General features: G+C 40.8%; 1 protein-coding gene across 1 annotated transcript in view; it reads right to left on the bottom strand.

Moving 5' to 3' along the window:
* Nucleotides 1-18,953, bottom strand: part of Pdia3 (protein disulfide isomerase family A member 3) — a 23,083-nt gene continuing 4,130 nt past the window's right edge. The window contains exons 2-13 of the mRNA XM_021180463.3: nt 14,816-14,894; nt 12,546-12,663; nt 10,598-10,705; nt 8,191-8,320; nt 5,850-5,966; nt 5,215-5,340; nt 3,923-4,105; nt 3,529-3,637; nt 2,702-2,830; nt 1,789-1,868; nt 1,371-1,428; nt 1-398 (exon numbers count right to left, since the gene is read on the bottom strand). Coding sequence (XP_021036122.1) covers nt 285-398; nt 1,371-1,428; nt 1,789-1,868; nt 2,702-2,830; nt 3,529-3,637; nt 3,923-4,105; nt 5,215-5,340; nt 5,850-5,966; nt 8,191-8,320; nt 10,598-10,705; nt 12,546-12,663; nt 14,816-14,894 — 1,351 coding nt within the window. The 3' untranslated portion in view covers nt 1-284. The remainder of the gene's footprint in view (nt 399-1,370; nt 1,429-1,788; nt 1,869-2,701; nt 2,831-3,528; nt 3,638-3,922; nt 4,106-5,214; nt 5,341-5,849; nt 5,967-8,190; nt 8,321-10,597; nt 10,706-12,545; nt 12,664-14,815; nt 14,895-18,953) is intronic.

The following is an 18,953-nucleotide window of genomic DNA, read 5'->3' on the forward strand; positions in this document are numbered from 1 at the left end:
TAAAGGGGGCACATTTATTGTCACTGTTCCAAATGTACAAAAAAAATTAGAAAATAACCCCCCAACTCAATTCCCCCCACCCCCACAACATTCTTCCCAACACAAATAATTTTCTCCCCAAACCACAAACATAAACTGGTCCTTGTATTTTCAAACAGTGCAGCTAAGAAACAGTTTAGAGAAAATTTAACAGGATTCAGAGTATATCCATTCTGTCCTCTCTGATGGTTTTGCCTTCTCTGGTGTAAGAGTCCTTTTATAAAGTGGTGCATTTGGCTGTTGCTTTAGAGGTCCTCTTGTGCCTTCTTCTTCTTCTTAGGTTTTTCTTCTTGAATTATAGGGGGGTTTGTAGCTTCTCGTTGTAGATAGCTAATAAAATCATTTAATTCACGGCCACCCTGAAAAGAGAAAAGTTATTTTAACTTTCTGTAGAATACCAGTTAAGGGCCAATCAGATGGCTCAGTAGAATTTGATCCTGAGATCCCAAATAGTAGGAGAAAACTGACTCATCGGGCTGGTGAGATGGCTCAGTGGGTAAGAGCACCCGACTGCTCTTCCGAAGGTCCGAAGTTCAAATCCCAGCAACCACATGGTGGCTCACAACCACCCGTAATGAGCTCTGATGCCCTCTTCTGGTGTGTCTGAAGACAGCTATAGTATACTTACATATAATAAATAAATAAATCTTAAAAAAAATAAAAAAAACAAAAACTGACTCATCAAGTCAGTCATCTGACTTTCATACACATATCTACTGTAATAAATTAAGTGGTTAAGAGCTCTTCCACAGGACCCAGGTTTAATCCCTACAACGTACATGGTAGCTCACAACTGTCTGTAACTCTAGTTCCAGGCAATCTGAACCCTCACAGAGACAAAACACCAATGCATATAAAAAAACATGAATAAGAAAGGAGAAGGGATAGCTGGGCATGGTGGTACACGCCTTTAATCCCAGGACTTGGGAGGCAGAGGCAGGCAGATTTCTGAGTTCGAGGCCAGCCTGGTTTGTCTACAGAGTGAGTTTCAGGACGGCCAGGGCTATACAGGCTACACAGAGAAACCCTGTCTTGAAAAACCAAAAAAGGAAAAAAAAAAAAAAAAGGCTGGTGAGATGGCTCAGCAGGTAAGAGCACTGACTGCTCTTCTAAATGTCCTGAGTTCAAATCCCAGCAATCACAAGGTGGAGATCTGATGCCCTCTTCTGGTGTGTCTGAAGTCAGTTATGTATAATAAATAAATCTTAAAAAAAAAAAAAAAAGGAGGGAGGGAGAAGGAAGAGGAGGAGGAGAAGACGACCCCCAGCTCCATATGATGTGTGCATACATGTATCTGTGTGTACTTTGGGGACATAGGACAACACACTTACTTCATACTTCTTTGGAGTTAGCTTCTTGTTGGCTGGTGAGAAGTAGATGGTAGGAAAACTAGAAAAAAAGGAAAAGAGTCCACAGTTGGATCTTCAAGCATTACTAACACATACTGCCCAATAGTGTTATAGAATCATCTTTTTCTTTCTGGTTTCTAATATGATCAGATGTTACTTTCCTTGAGTGTCTACACTATGCTCAAATTATGAGAAATTTTGAGCATAATTTTGGGATCACTCATTACAGAAATCTAAGGAATTCATTCTCCAAACTACGCTCAATAAGGAAACAGTTTCTTGGAGGCTACTCAAGTGGCTGAGGCTAAGTTAGTCTGAATCCAAAAGTTTGAGGCCAGCCTAAGCAACAAAATAGACTCCACCTCAATCCCCCTTGCCCCCGCCCCTTTAATCAACTTACCCCTTGACTTCATATGGAGAAGGCACATCATTGGCTGTGGCATCCATCTTGGCTATGACAATATTTGGATCTTTGCTGAGCTATTAATAAAAAAAAAAGTCAACAACAACTTATTATCTGTAATTCCAGAGCTGAAGAAGCCGAGGCAGGGGTATTGCCACAAATTCCAGGTTGGCCCAAGTTATCGTATGAAACTCTACCACAAATAAACATGCCTGAGAACATGCTCTGACTACTACACTTGGAAACAGAAGCTGGACTGTCACAAGTTCTAGGCTAGCCAAAATATTTACTACCGACCTAGGCCTAGTGGCCCATGCCTTTATCCTAACTCTTCAGAAGCAAAATCAGACAGATTTCAGAGTTAGAGACCAGCCTGGTAAAGCTTTCACTAACAGGTACTTGCTGACTTAGGCCTTTTACCTGTGTAAGTTTTATTTAAGGGTTTTGCCTGCCTTAGTTCCTAACCTCCTAGCTTCTCTCTTCTATACTGACTCCTATATAAGACTATATATAAGGCCAAGGTCAGTCCTCCACGTGGGAGACTGAGTATATACTCATGCTGCTCTTGACTATACACTAAGACACCATCTCAAAACAAAACACAAAGACCACACCACACATAGCCACCTTTAAAATTACCTGGCTTGGATTATAAGTGCAAAACTCTCAAGCATTTTAAAATGATGGCTTATGAGTTCATAAGCCATCATTTTAAAGTAGAATGAGCCTGGTATGTGTTTAGCTGGTCTCTGTGAACATCTCTATATGCTATAGACACTAGGGGGCAGTCAAGACCAAGTGTGTAAACAATAGTTGGGAAAGAATACCAGCATAGTAACTATGAAGTCTACACTTAATATGCACATCAACTTCCAGCCCAGGTTCACACTCAGAAGAGGTTCAGACTTACCTTTTCTCCCAGCTCTTTATACTTGGGTTCCAGATTCTTACAGTGACCACACCAAGGGGCGTAAAATTCAATCAGCACATCCTTATCTTCTTCATTCACTATGTCATCAAAATTCTCTGCTACCACAACCTAGAAAACACAGGAGACTCACTAGTCACAAGGAAGCTGGAAAATAAACCCACAAGCTCCAACTGTTCTGGACTGAAATCACCTCAACTTGTATCACAACATTGTTCAACACGTTGTTATTTCCCTTGATCCAACTTACCCTCACAGCTATTCCTGTCAAACTATGTTCAGAAGTCACAGGAGATAAAAAACCAAATGCTACCCAGTGCTTTGCTTTTCTTTCTTCTTTAAAAATTACTTGTGTGTAAGCCGGGCGTGGTGGCGCACGCCTTTAATCCCTGCACTCGGGAGGCAGAGGCAGGCAGATTTCTGAGTTTGAGGCCAGCCTGGTCTACAAAGTGAGTTCCAGGACAGCCAGGGCTATGTGGAGAAACCCTGTCTCGAAACACCCCCCGCCCCAAAATTACTTGTGTGTATGTATGCATAAACGTGGAGGCTTTATAGTTTATTCTCTCCTTCCATTGTTGCATGGGATCAAGAGATGATCTAATGGGTCTTTAGGCTTTTGCAACAAGTGCTTTCCCCACTGAGCCACCGACTGGACCTGTCTGTAAGGGTTTTCTTTGCTGGGGATGTAGCTCAGTGAAGATTAATATAGGTTTGAGTCCCAGCATTAGAGACAAAGGTCAATATGGTTTTTGTATGAGTGTATCAGTTAGGATTTAGGTAGAGATACAGGTAGTGAGATGTCAACACACCTTGACAGGCCCTTCATTGGACTCTGGGATGGGTTCAGACTTCAGGTATCTCTTCAAGTTGCCATCAAAGTATTCCTGCAGGAACTGTTCAAGAGCCTTGCCATCTCGCCTGCAAAGGAAAGACAGAATCTGACTGGAACTCACGATTCTTTTCTCCTGTTCCACCATCCAAGTGCATGCTGGGATTATAAGAGCACATCACCAGGCCCAGCCTCTACCCACTATTTCTAATAAAGTAATTAAGAGCTCCAAGCTGCAACCCCTCTGTCAGTCTGCAAAAGTCAGTCATGAATCTTTCAAAGTACCTAAACCGAGAAAAACGATAATCACAGGTCTTGACTGGAAGGCTTTCTCTCCCCACCCAATGGCTGAGCCAGTGCTGAGCAGTACTTACGAGAACTCCTCCTGCATGACAAACTTCTCTCCTTTAGCAGTTCTGATAGCCACAACAGGAACCTCTCCAGTAGTGCTTTCTAAGCCAAAATCAGACAGTTCATGGCTAAAGGTTTTACGGCTAGCTACAGCAAAGTTGAGATTGTGTCCAGCATCAAGGAATTTCTTTGCCACCATCATGACCCTGGGAGGAATAAATACGAAACATATTTGTATCATAACAGTGTGACAAAGCCCCCCTCCACCCACCTTTTTTAAAATTAAGAGACACAATCTCTCCATGTAGTCCTGTCTTGGAGCTCACTGTGTAGACTAGGCTGACATTAAACTTACATAGTGCTAAGATTAAAGGCCTGTATCACCAAGCTAGGCTAAGTCTTTGAAATCAAGAAGCAGGAAGCTAGAAAGCAAAGAGTTCTTCAATCTACTCAGCCTTCTGGAATTGGCCTGCATCTATAACATCAGGTACCAATTACGTCACAATTGAGTGGCTTTGTGAGCTTTATTCTGAAGTGTGGTGGAACCTAATCCATTTGATAGGAATTTTCCTATACTACTTAACTGTAACGTTTCTTACAAGCATAAAAACTGACCTGAAAAGGACATTTATTAGTAAGGGTAAAATGCACCCAGAGAATTGGTAAGTGGGTACAATGGTTTAAGCGCTTACACGGTTTACATCTTTCATTAGAGTCTGCAGTACAAGGAAGAGCATAGAATTCATGCCCAGAAGATTCTGTGAATAGTGTATGTTACTTGTTCTTAGACTTTAAATGCAGTTTCTGGACCTATGTGTTCCCTTCTACCCTCCACCCCCAACTTCTTTTAAAGACAGACTCTTATTCAGTCCAGATTAGCCACAAATTCAGTATGCAGCATGGACAACTTCTGGTTGTCCTTCCCTACCTCTCAATGCTTGGGTCACAGCCCCATGCCAGCACACCCAGTTTTTGTTTTAAATGTGGTACCATGGCTGGTGAGATGACTCAGCCTGACAGCGCAGAGTCTGACTCCAAGGACTCACAAGGTAGAAGAACTAACAACAGGCAAGTTGTCTTTTGGTCTATACATGGGTACATGGGCACGTATATGCGTGTACACACTTGGTGCTTGGGAAACAAACCAGGGCTTTGTGCATACAGATAACCACTGTACCAACCACAAGCCACATCACCTTTCCATTTCCATTCAATCCTATACCCCAGGGTAACAAGATAAGATAGTTACAACTGTTAGTAACAGGTAAACGTGTCTGCACAAAAGAAAACACATGTTGTTGATGTTTTTTATTACCTGTTTCTCCAGTAGTTAGAACCTTTAGCATTCTTTTCATAGTCCACATCATAGTAAGCGGTGAGTAAGTCCTTGCCTTGTATCAAATCTTTATTATCTTCCGTCATATGAGGACAGAGACCAAAACTGAAATAGAGTCATCCATTAGTTTTGTTATTTTCTAGCTGTATTCTGGAATTATTAATGTGATAACATCTATAAGAGGAAGTCATTATCAACACAAGTACTGCAACATACAGGACCACTGTAAGAGGTAATGGGGTCCACACATTATAGCTTTATTTTTATTTTAAAGATTTATTTATTATTATAAATAAGTACACTGTAGTTGTCTTCAGATGCACCAGAAGAGGGCGTCAGATACCATTACGGGTGGATGTGTGCCATCATGTGGCTGCTGAGATTTGAACTCAGGATCTTAAGAAGAGCAGTCAGTGCTCTTACCCACTGAGCCATCTCTCCAGCCCACATTATAGCTTTATAAGATGTAATGGGTCCACACATTATAGGTTTAATATTATGTTGTAAAGTCTTAACCCCCTGTATAGGTTTTATTTAAGCCAAAACATAGATTGCTGAGTAGCTGAAGTAAACAAATCAAAAGGAAAGAAATCCCAGACTAGGAGGATACTCACATGCTATCCTGAATAAATTTCTTGATCTTGCCACTGGTCATTTTCTTTTCAGTATATGCCACAGTTTTGTCTTCAAACTTGTTAGCAAGATGTAATGGACGGAATATAGTGATCCCCCTTAAAATAGAAGAAAAACCAAAAAGTGCTTTACCCACAAATAGCAGAATTGTCTCTCATATGTCTCTTAAAGCACAGGGTAAGCCAGACGTCTTTAATCTCAGCAGTCAGAATGCAGAGGTGAAGTGGACCTCTATGAATTCGGGGCCAGCCTAATCTACAAATCAGCCAGAGAGAGCAACATAGGGAGACCCTATATCAAAAAACACAAACTCAAGACAAGACAGGCATTGTTACATATCTGTTATTTCTGCATTTGGGAGGTAGAGGCAGCAGGATCACTATAAAGAGATCTAGTTTAAAACATTCTGATGTAGTTCAGAGTGCTTGCCTACCTTAGGTTCAATTCCTGATACCAAAACAGAGATAATATAAAAAGTTCAAACTATCTTTTAATAAACAAATGTATGACTAGAGAGATGGCTCAATAGTTCTGGATTCCACCAAATGGAAGCTAATAACAATCTAATGCCAGTTCCAGGGGACTCTGATTTCATTTAAAAAAAAAAACTGGGGCCGGGTGTGGTGGCGCATGCCTTTAATCCCAGCACTTGGGAGGCAGAGGCAGGTGGATTTCTGAGTTCAAGGCCAGCCTGGTCTACAAAGTGAGTTCCAGGACAACCAGGGCTACACAGAGAAACCCTGTCTCGAAAAACCAAAACCAAACCAAATCAAAACAAAAAAAACAACAACAAAAACAGCAGCATCTGTGTGCTACCTGTATGCCTGACCCATACAGAGGTTTGACAAGGGCATCATATATTATCACCTATAACCAGGGTAAAATGGAACTGGTTTCATCCTGTTTTTTTAAGATCTGGAAGTTAGATCCATGTGGTCTTAAACACCTGTAATTGCAGTATTTGGGAGGCAAGATCAGCAGAGGCTGAAAGCTAAATTCTTGGGTGGCTATACAGCTGCTGCTAGGCATGGTGGCAGCACTCTGCAGGCAGAGGCAGTGCAGCTCTGTGGAGATCTCAGGGGAGGCCTGGTCTATAAAGGGAGTCTAAAATAGCCAGGACTCTGTTACAGTGAGAAATTCTGTCTCGAAAAACAAAACAAAAACAATAAAAAACAAAATTAAAGATAAACAAAAATTAGAAATATGGAGGGAGGCTGGAGACTTAGCTTGGTGGCTAAGAGCATTTGTTATTGGCAAAGGATCCAGGTTCAATTTCCAGCACCCATAGAGAATCTCCCCACTTCCCTGAACACTAGGCATACATGTGGCACACAGAGACTCATACAGGCAAACACAGAGACACAGACACACACACTAATAGTAATAACATTAAAAAGCCTTAAAAAAAATTCATTACCTACTCTTAACTCCCTTTTAAACAAAACAAAACTAACATTAGAATCATGGGCTCTTGAATTTCAACGTAAGATTTATTAAATCCTTAATACCCAGTAATATAGTCAAAGTTAAGGTGGTAAACCAGCTTAGTGTTGGAGAGAAAGCTGTGTTGCCAAACGTTCCTTGCACCACAGTTGATAGTAAATGCTTTTCCTATATTGTTGTTTTGTGGCTCACACCTTTAATCCTAGCACTCAGGAGGCAGAGGCAGGCAGACCTCTGACTTCGAGACCAGTTTCGTCTATAGAGTGAGTTCCTGGACAGCCAGGGCTACACAAAGAAACCCTACCCCTCCCCCCACAAATTATTAAGTAAATAAATAAAACAAAGCAAGTATATGCCGCATGCTCAGGCTTTTTATACTGGTACACAGCTAACACTTTACTGATGAGCTCTGATCTAGAACAAACCCTCACTTTAACTGGCATACTCTACCTGCAAGAGCTCTTCTACTAAGACTCACCTCCTTACTGGGCACTGTCCAGAGATGGGACTGCTCAAAGTTCAAGTCCAGCCTGACCTACACAGCAAGATCATTTCTCAAAATAAGGTCAACCATCTCCTATGAAGCCTTTTCTTGTGACATGCCCACATGAGCCAGAAAAATGTGCCAGGACCCCTGGGATCATTATCCGTAGTTGGGAACTGCATGATGTGGGTGCTTGAAACTGAATTCTGGTACTCCGCAAGAGCAGTAACCACTGTGCCATCTCTCCAGTCCCTAGAGCCTTTTCTAATACTACTCAGCTCACAAAAAAGGTAAAAACACCCCCACTTTACATATTTTTATAGCAAATATATAACACAGCATTTATCTTTCTATACATATTTGCTTTTGTTAGATGCTTCCATTCGGTCACTTACTCTCCATTATCATCGTACTCCTTCACCAGAGACTCAATGTTGGTGTGTGCAAATCGGTAGTTATCTCTCAAGTTGCTGGCTGCTTTTAGGAATTCAGAGTGCCCATCACTGAATAAATCCCTGAAAAAACCTGCATAGAAAATGTCAAACACAAGGAATAATCAATGCCGTGACTTACATTATTCAAGACTTACATTCTTTTAGTCTTCAAAGCTTTCAGTCTATCATGGATAAACAATGTAATTCAGGCTAAGATGAGGCTTTGATAAATGACACAATACTCCATCCTCTACCCTCTAGAGAAAGTTAAGGGAGAGGTCTGGTAGAACCAGAAGTCTTTGCTCTACTTCTCTAAAACAGATCTGGGAAACTGCCTCACACCTTAAATTTCAGGAAATATTTAGGGTATTAAAAGATTTAAACAGCTGGGCGGTGATGGCACACGCCTTTAATCCCAGCACTTGGGAGGCGGAGGCAGAGGCAGGCGAATTTCTGAGTTCAAGGCCAGCCTGGTCTACAGAGTGAGTTCCAGGACAGCCAGGGCTACACAGAGAAACCCTGTCTCAAAAAACCAAAAAGATTTAAACAACATGGCAAAGGGGGCTGGAGAGCTGGCCCAGTGTTATTCTGGGTTCAGTTCCCATACTCATAATATAGCAGCTCAAAACTGTCCTAGCTCCAGAAGATGAGACACATACATGTAGGAAAAACATGCATACACATATAAAACAAAATAAAATTTTAAGCCACCTATAATTTTAGTTCCAGAGGATCCTAGGCCTTCTTCTTTGGGCTCAGGCATACATGTGGTATACATGCACATACATGGGAACAAAACACTCATACAAATTAAATAGATCAATAAAAAGGCTCCTTATGGTTAATTATTAAGAAAGAAAATATTTATTTTTGTGTGAGTGAATGACTTGTTTTGGCAAGTACTTAAGGGAGCCAAATGGACATCAGTACCCCTGAAGCTACAGTTACAGGTAGGTGTCTGTCAGGCACCTAATGTGGGTCCAGAGAACAAACTCTAGTTCTCTGGACAAGCAGCAAGTACTTTTAAGCACTACACCATCTTCCAAGCACACATGGTAACAAAGAACTTGTTAAACCCAGATAAGTCAAATTTAAATGGTAAAATATCTATTACAGAGAATCAGCTTGTTTAAAAAAAAAGATTTATTTATTTTATGCATATGAGTACACCACCATTGCTCTCTTCAGACACACCAGAAGAGGGCACCAGACCCCATTAGAGATGGTTGTGAGCCAATATGTGGTTTCTGGGAATAGAACTCAGGACCTCTGGAAGAGCAGCAGTCTTAATGGCTGAACCATCTCTCCAGCCCCAGAGAAACCGCTTTACTTTAGTGTGTAGAAGACTATCAAATTTGAACATCAGTTATAGGGTTTATATTTAAGTATTTTTTTTTTTTAAGAGAGGGTAAAAGGTCTGCTTTTACTATGTACTCCTGCCTAAAACAAGAGTTGCCTATTGTCTTCTCCCAAAAGCTAGGGAGATGTGTGCCACCACACCCACCGGAAGCTAAGGTATTTTGTTTCCTGAGACAGGGTTTTTCTGTGTAGATCTGGCTGTCCTGGAACTCAGAGATCCACCTGCTCTGCCTCCCACAACCCAGCTGAGGCCAAGGTTTTAACCTCAGTGTATTACACACACACACACACACACACACACACAGAATTTAATTCATTTGGGTATGGTAGTAAGCCTGGCACCTCCTTGCTCTCTGGCTTCCTGTCTACAATCAAATCTTTCCTTATTGCATGCATTCCTTCTATGAGATGCAACCAAAGAGACCTGCACCAGAACTTAAAATCACCATTGTCTTTTTTTGAACATTCAATTTTAAGACAAATCTCTTTTCTTTGCATATGATCCAGCCTCAATGTATTTATAGCTACAGAAATTTGACCAATACAACCACAAAGATAGCTATAAAAACTGATAATAGACACAGGAGTTGACTATTTAATTTGTATTCTCTTGCCTTAAGCCTTATTATCAGTTAACTACACACTTTGTCTTTAGCTCTCTGAATTAATGAAGAGACAGAGCAAGAACACAGCTCTACGGTAGAGCACTTACCTGGCAGGAGTGAGGACACAGGTTAAATTGTCAGCACTGTGGGCTGGGGGCAGAGGGTAAGCTAACATTGCTATTCTGGTCTTTTAAGTGAATTTAAACCCTTATATTTATAAGAATATAAACCCATACAAGATACCATTCTCTTTCCCTGTTGTAGCATGCTGACTCAGCTTTGTCAGTTATCATTTAAGTTAGTTTGCCTAAGGTGCTTTAACTTTGTGGCTTCACAAAAAATTCAATCAATTTTTTTTTGAATCCAATCAATTCTATGGCATAAAACAAACACCTGCTACTTACCCACCACTGAGGCATCTTTATCACTAATGAACTTCTTAAATTCTTCCTCAGTCCTGAGAGGAACTGAAGCTGGTCCTGCTTGTTTCTTCAAGTGGCTGACAATTCCATCTTAGAAGATAAAAGTTATATTAACACATAAACAATTTTTTTGAGGATTAGAATAATTCAAAAGGTAAAACAACGTGTTTTCAATTAAGGTTTCTTCCACTTCCTGTCCTCAAAATACCCAGTCCTACAAAGTGAGTTCCAGGACAGCCAGAGCTATACAGAGAAACCCTGTCTCGAAAAACCAAAAAACCAAATTAAAAAACAAAACAAAAAACCCAGTTTCTTTCCTATACATGAAAGTTCAACTTCCATTTGTGTATCTCTCTACTTATTGTAGCCAAAACGGCAAAGTAGTAATCAGTGCATCTTTCTAAAATATATATATAAAATGTATATATATAGAGAGAGAATACCACATCCTTTTATCTTAAAATGGCAATATATACTTCAAACAAACCAACCTCGCTCCCCCTCCCCTCTCTCTCTCTTTTTCAGGGTGGTAGTATCTGCCTCCCCACCCCCCTCCATCTTTCCAAGTGCCAGGGTTACAAGGATGCACTACTATGCCCAACTCAAGTGGTTTTGGTTATTCAACATGGCATATTAACAAAGTATATATAATACACAGAAGTAATCCATACCTCAAATAATAAGCTCTGGTATCTCTACTCTCCTACTCCCACCCCACTTTTTAAAAAGGAAACTTTATTGTGTGTGAAGTATGACAATACTGTGTCGAAGTCAAAGGGAAACCTGCAGAACTTAGTTCTTTCCTCCTTCCAAGTGGGATCTGGGGATTATTATCATTTTGGTTTTTTGAGACAGGGTTTCTCTGTGTAGCCTTGGCTGTCCTGGCACTCACTTTGTAGACCAGTCTGGCCTCGAGCTCAGAAATCCACCTGCCTCTGTCTCCTGGGTGCTGGGGTTAAAGGCATGCGCCACCATGCCCGGTGTTCTGGGAATTATTACATTTAGCAGTAGGTGCCTTTACCCATTGAGCCACCCTGACAGCCTTTCAATCATTTATTACAGCTGCAGACTGGTTTTTGGATTTATATACAGTGATTTATTTAACCAATGACAACTGAGACATTTATTTCTAGTCTTTGGCTTTTTCAAAAGATTGTCTGCAGGTAAATTTGCACGATACATCTTCAGGGTAACTTTCTAAAAGTAAATCCATAGTCAAAAAACACAGGAATTTATACCTGTTAAGCTGTTTTCATGAGACGTAGTTAACATGTATATAATAATTGCCTCCCTCCTTGTATCAGACAGAAAACAAATTCCAGAAAAGCAGGACCAGTGCTTTATTTATGAGCACCAACACCTACTATCCAGAGTATCTAACATACAGTAGATAAAATTGATAATGATTATCAAATGAAACATGTTTGGCTGAGCTTGTATTTGAAGTTCAAGTATTTCCTATATTACTTCAAAAAAGCTTTTTGTTACCTAACAAGTTTACCTCTAAAATGTTATGTAAAATGGAGGCAGGAGGATTAGAAATTTAAGCCTAGGCTGGGCAGTGGTGGCGCACACCTTTAATCCCAGCACATGGGAGGCAGAGGCAGGCAGATCTCTATGAGTCTAAGGCAATCCTGGTCTACAGAATGAGCTCCAGGACAGCCAGGGCTACACAGAGAAACCCTATCTTGGAAAAACAAAACAAAACAAAAGAAAGAAAGAAATTTAAGTCTAAACTGTGTGGAAATGGTACACAGCTTTAATCTCAGCACTTGGAATGCAGAGGCAAGCAGATCTCTGCAAATTCCAGGTCATCTTGGTCTACATAATAAGTTCCAGGACAGCCAGAGCTCCATAGTAAGACCCTGTCTCATAAATAGGAAAAGAAAGTTAAACCTAGCCTAGGTCAGATGAAATCCAGGATCCTTACCAGCAGTCCTAGGCCCATCATAAGCACCCGCTTCTTCACCATCTCTAAAGATCTTAAGAGTTGGGTAGCCACTGACCCCATACTTATTACAGGTGTTTGTGTTGGCAGTGCAATCCACCTAAAGATTAGAACAAGAGTTATTTTGTTATCTAAGTACCTGCTGCAAGTTCTTCTAATAGTCCCAAATATTAAGACTGGCTATCCCCATAGAGGATCAATACTTCTTGGCATATGTGCTACAGTACAGGTCATTGGACCTTAAAGATGTTTGGGTGCTATCTAACTAGATTATGACTGCCCAAGAGGTGCTTTACATTTTACACTTCTTGACTTTATATAAAAATTCTAAAACTACCATTTCTTTACATTATTTCAATAATGCTCCCTGTCTTAGTCAGGGTTTCTATTTCTGCACAAGCATCATGACTAAGAAGCAAGTTGGGGAGGAAAGGGTTTATTCAGCTTACACTTCCATACTGCTGTTCATCACCAAGGAAGTCAGGACTGGAACTCAAGCAGGTCAGAAAGCAGGAGCTGATGCAGAGGCCATGGAGGGATGTTCCTTACTGGCTTGCTCAGCCTGCTCTTATAGAACCAAGACTACCAGCCCAGAGATGGCACCACTCAAAAGGGGACCTCCCCACCTTGATCACTAATTGAGAAAATGCCTTATAGCTGGATCTCATGGAGGCATTTCCTCAACTGAAGCGCCTTTTTCTGTGATAACTCCAGCCTGTGTCAAGCTGACACAAAACCAGCCAGTACACTCACCCACCCCCATTTCATGGTGCACATCAAACCCACTGCTCTACCACTAGGGCACACTCTAAGTCCTGACAATGACTTGTTTAGTAACAATCATTACTGAAGGTATGTACTTAGTATATCCATCCACCCTTTAGCTGGGATAGGATATAACTTGATTTTGCAAATAATTAGTTTATTGGTAAATGCATCAATATTTGTTACATAAAAGCAAACAATTGGTTTAAAACCACAGGAAATACATTAACCTTATAGGATTCTGAGGTTTGATCCTTATGTCCTAAGGTGGGTAGAGTGAGGTTTAGACAATTAATGTACAGCCTTACAATCTTCTGAGTAGCTTTGTGCTATTTTCATGCCCACAGTCACATGAAACAAAAAATTACAACATGATTTGTTTTTGCTATGGCAAGCTGCTTAACTACATTAGGATTAATATTAAAAAACTTCTAAGATACAAAGTACTTATCTGAAGTTAGCAGAGAAATGCCTTTAGACTGGAAGAGTTTGGGCAACGAATGTTATGGAATGGCCAAGTTTATTAGACATTACTATCTTTGCCTGTTTCTGTTTGTGAGACAAGGGCTCAGGTAGCTCAGGCTGGTCTTGAACTTCTAATCTTGCCTTTACCTCCAAATGCTGGCATGATGGGCCACTACCTCAGTTGGCTCTTAAAACACTATGAAAACAAATACCAGCCTTACAATTAACTACTTGGTTAATATCTGACCTCTTTTTTCCCAGATCTCATCACTGGCCATTATCAGGGTAGATTACAGAACTCAGTAATTATTTTCCTTCTCATCCTTTTTAAAAAAAAAAAAAAAAAAAGATTCATTTATTATATGTAAGTACACTGTAGCTGTCTTTCCTTATCCTTTTTTTTTTTGTTTTGTTTTGTTTTTCGAGACAGGGTTTCTCTGTGTAGCCCTGGCTGATCCTGGAACTCACTTTGTAGACCAGGCTGGCCTCGAACTCAGAAATCCACCTGCCTCTGCCTCCCGAGTGCTGGGATTAAAGGCGTGCGCCACCACGCCCGGCTTTCCTTATCCTTAAAGCTGTACCTCTGTTGTCTTTGTTTGCACCTTGGTTCTTATTCACCATCTTCTATTATTAATTATTTTATTTTTTTTTTGTATAAATGTTTTGTCCGCATGTATATGTAGTAGGTGCATGCAGTGCCTATAGAGGTCAGAAGAGGGCATCTGTCCCCGGGAACTGGAATTAAGAATGGTTTTGAGACACCAAGTAAGTACTGGGAAATGAATTCTCTATCCTCTCGAAGAACAGCCAAGTGCTTTTAACCAATGATCCATCTCTCAAGTACCCCTTGCCCCCATACTGGTTTTATATACTTTAAAGTACTTGGGCCAGTAAGATGGCTAAGCATGTAAAGGGGCTTGCTGCTAAGCCTAAGGACTCACATTGGTCCATGCACACCCACCCAATAAACATGTAATAAAATATATTCCATATTCCTTTCTAGTGAACACACCATTGCTCACCTTTGCTAGTGGGACTATTCCTTTTAATCTGGTTGCTGCAGCTTCATACTCAGGGGCAAGCCTCTTGCAATGTCCACACCTATGTTTAAAAAAAAAAAGCCAGATTCTTAGTTCAACAAACTTACTGATATTTTCATTCTCATATCATACTACCATATACCTTTTTCTTTTTTTCTAAAGACAGGGTCTTGTTATATAGTCCAGGCTGTGATCACCCTTTTCCACCTCTATTGCATTGACTGTAGGGTGCTATATCAATTATTCTACTACCAAATTATACCCAAGACTTCTGATATTTGAGTCATGACTTGTTTGTTTTGTTTTTTTGAGACAGGGTTTTATTCTGTAGCCTGTCCTGGAACTTACAGAGACCCATCTGCCTCTGCCTCCCAAGTGCTGAGATTAAAGGTGTGCGCCACCACTTCCTGATTATTATTATTTTTAAGTCTAGACCTGTTATTTCTTTTTGAACGTTAACCCATGAATTAACGCACAGGGAATAGACTCCAGCCACTCAGGCTCCTCTTCCTTCGCCTCATGTGTGCTTCTCTCTCTAAATGGAGAGGCTGGCGCTTCCGGTGATCACAGAATCCTTCTCTTTGGCTTCCGTTAGTCATCAGCTTTAAATTAAGAGTGCTTAATACGCTCAATGCATACATGAATTCTCTTCACAAGAATTCACAAGCTCTTAACTTGCTTGTTTATAACAATGCCAACAACATGCTTAGCTACAGACAGCATGTGACACTATAGACCTTTCCAGTTGTGCCATAGTGACATTATAGGACATTCCTTTTTGAATAGTGCCATTTTGTTTAGTCTACAATACAATCCTCACAGATTTGCATTTATGGGGCCAAAGGAACAACTCGATGTTTCTTTTCCTTTTTGTTTTCTTCAAGATCGGTTTGTCTATCTTGAGCTAGATAGTGGTTAGGACGTTCTGACTGTCCTGGAACTCTATGCAGACTGGGCTGGGCTTGGGCTCAAAGATCTGCCTGGTTCTGCCTCTCACAAGTGCTGGGATATTTAAAGGAAAAAAAAAGAAGGTGTGCACACACATGGCAATTATTTTTATTATATTAAAATAATTGGAATCTGTATCTTATTAACAGTTCAAATACAGTCATGGAACAACTGAGTTGACTAGCAGTTAAAGGTACTTGCCGATGACCTGAGCCCATCTCTGTGGGCAAAAGAAAAACTGATTCCTAAAAAAGGCCCCCTGATGCATTGTGGCATGCACATACCCATATCTGTCATGTGAAAAAAAAAAAAAAAGCAATAAAATATTTTTTAAAAAAGGCAAATGTGAGCCGGGTGTGGTGGGGCACGCCTTTAGTCCCAGCACTCGGAAGGCAGAGGCAGGCGGATTTCTGAGTTCGAGGCCACCCTGGTCTACAAAGTGAGTTCCAGGACAGCCAGGGCTATACAGAGAAACCCTGTCTCTAAAAACAAACAAACAAACAAACAAAAAAAGGGCAAATGTGGGGCTGGAGAGATGGCTTAGCAGTTAAGAGCACTGATTGCTCTTCCAGATGTCCTGAGTTCAATTCCCAGCAACCACATGGTGGCTCACAACCATCTGTAATGAGATCTGATGCCCTCTACTGGTGTGTCTGAAGACAGCGACAATGTACTCACATACATTAAATAAGTAAATATTATAAAAGAAAAAAAAAAGGCAAATGTGGTTTTATACAACAGAGTATTACTCAGCTGTTCCTGTGTGAGGCAATCCAGACCCAGAAAGACAAATATGATATGCATTCAATAAATGGATATTAGTTGTTAAGTAAAGGACAATCAAACTACAATCCACAGTCTGAGAGAAGCTAAGTAACAAGAAGGGCTCTAGGAAGGACCACAGGCTCTCCCTGGGAAGGGGAAATGGATTTTGTGGGTGCACTGGCGCAGGTGGGCATGAGAAGGGGTCAGGCGAGGGAGAGAGGGACAGATGGAGAATACAGGGAGAAACAGCAGCCTGGATATGGGCTTCTGCCTAATCTTACTACATCTTGTGATGCCATGTTAGGTTAGTATCCCTGAAGGCCCACTCTTCTGACAGGATGAGGAAAGGGGAGGGAGGTGGGGGGATAACTGAAAGGACTGGAGGGTGGGAGGCTATGGTTGGGATGTATCGTATGAGAGTAGAATAAATAAATTTAAAAATATATAAACCATAATTTGAATGCATCTGGGATGTCACCGATTCAACGAAGAAGAACCTTACTTTATATCTTATTAAGAAAAAGATATGTTAGCTGGGTGTGGCAGTGCATGCTTTTATTCCCAGCACATAGGAGACAGGCTTATCCTGAGTTCAAGGCCAGCCTGGTTCAGAGTGAGTACCAGAACAGCCCAGGGCCACACAGAAAACTCTGTCTTGAAAGTCAATGGAGCTGAAACCTTCCTGTACCCCTTCCTGCTTATATACTCCTCCATCTTGAATTTGGTGTCTATCACTTGGTCTTTTTACACATTCTTCCCGTCTAAGACAGGATCTCATTATGTGACTGCAGCTGGACTCTACAGTTCAGGGTGGCTTGAGCAACCATATTTGGCATGGCCCTTTAATATTTTTCATAAATGTGTATTTGTGCGTGCAAGATGGCTTAGTAAGTTAAATGTACTTGCCACTAAGCCAGAGTTTGCTTCCAGTATGATGCAAAGAGAAAATTGCTCTGGAAGGTTGTCCTCTGAGACACACCCACAAATGTAAACAATCCCAGGGTAAGCCGCTTCCCGCTTCTTTTGCACGACTACTTGGTTCTTCATTTAAACTTTGTCAGTTTCTCAACAGGTGTCCTAAAGACCCTAGAGAAAATACACATTTACAGTTTTGAGGTTTTGTTTTTTTCCTTTTAAAAATTTGTGTAACTCCTTTGGAACTAGAGTTACAGGCAATTGTGAAGCGCCAAATACATATGCTGGGAATGGAATTTGGGTCCTCGGCAAAAGCAGCATTCACTTTTAATCACTGAGCCATCTCACCAGCCTGCTTTTTGAGACAGTCTCTTAAAACTCTTTATCTAGATTACTTTTCAGAGTAATACTTTGAAGCCAAAGATTCACCCACCATCTCCCAAATTTTGGGGAACTGCACCACCTCGCCTGTCTTTTTTCCTTCTGTTTTCTAGTTTCGCTGCCTATAGGGAAGACAGAACTCATCAACCTTCTCAAAGAGATCCCTCTGCAACCCACTGGGCCTTTAAGGAGATAATATACAGCTGGTGCTAGCTGTATACTGACAAGAACATGTCATACACTCAAATGCACGGGAAGTCCACCCGTGGGACTGCTAGGACATTCTGGATAGAAGAGCAGGTGTTTCTCGCAGCCCTCTGGGGAAAAGTATACCAGCCTATGTTTTGCTTAGTTCTCATGGTCAAGTGAACCACCTAACTGTAAAGCTAAGCTTTCTACCACCTGTTTTCTAACACGGTGTTGAAACTCAGGTAAGATTTTGTTTTGTTTTCCTTTAAACACTGGGTCCCACTCTGTTGCTCCAGGCTATCTTGAAACTATATAGCCCAACAGGCCATGATACTCCTTCTCCCTTTGGCTTAGTGTATCTATTATTAAATTATTAGTGTATCTATTATTAAATCTATTATTAAATCAGTGCCTTCTACGCTTCATTCTATGTAGCCCTCCAGCTGGTTAGGCTCAGAGTTACATTGAAAGAAGAGAGCAAAGGCACTTGACGCTGATTCATGGTGTTCAGCTCACTTGCTCAAGACAGAATCTCACTAGGTAGCCCTGGCTGTCCTAGAACTTACAGCAATCTTTCTTCCTCTCCCTCTGAAGTGTTTTAAACCCAGTTTCCAAGGGTTAAAAAAGCATACATTTTTAAGGCTATATTATCTGGTTTGCGTCTTTAAGTAAGGCTTCAGAGAGAGGAAAGAGTATTCAAGTAAGGTGAATAGCAGAGCTAATACATAACAAGTCTGTTTTCAGACAATCATGGAAGCAAGAAACACGTGTTATGATTCCAGTTAACAGTATATAGCACTTGAAAGGAAACAGAGAGGTAACAGTCATCTAGATTCACATAGCAGATAATGCTTAAGCATCAAAAATTTCATCTTTTCTTGGGGCAGGATCTTTTTCAAACTTTCAGTCTTCTTTCCTCAGC

The sequence above is a fragment of the Mus caroli genome, unplaced genomic scaffold (assembly GCF_978045245.1).
Source record: "Mus caroli unplaced genomic scaffold, Mus_caroli_1 scaffold_2, whole genome shotgun sequence".
NCBI classification, from domain to species: Eukaryota; Metazoa; Chordata; class Mammalia; order Rodentia; family Muridae; genus Mus; species Mus caroli.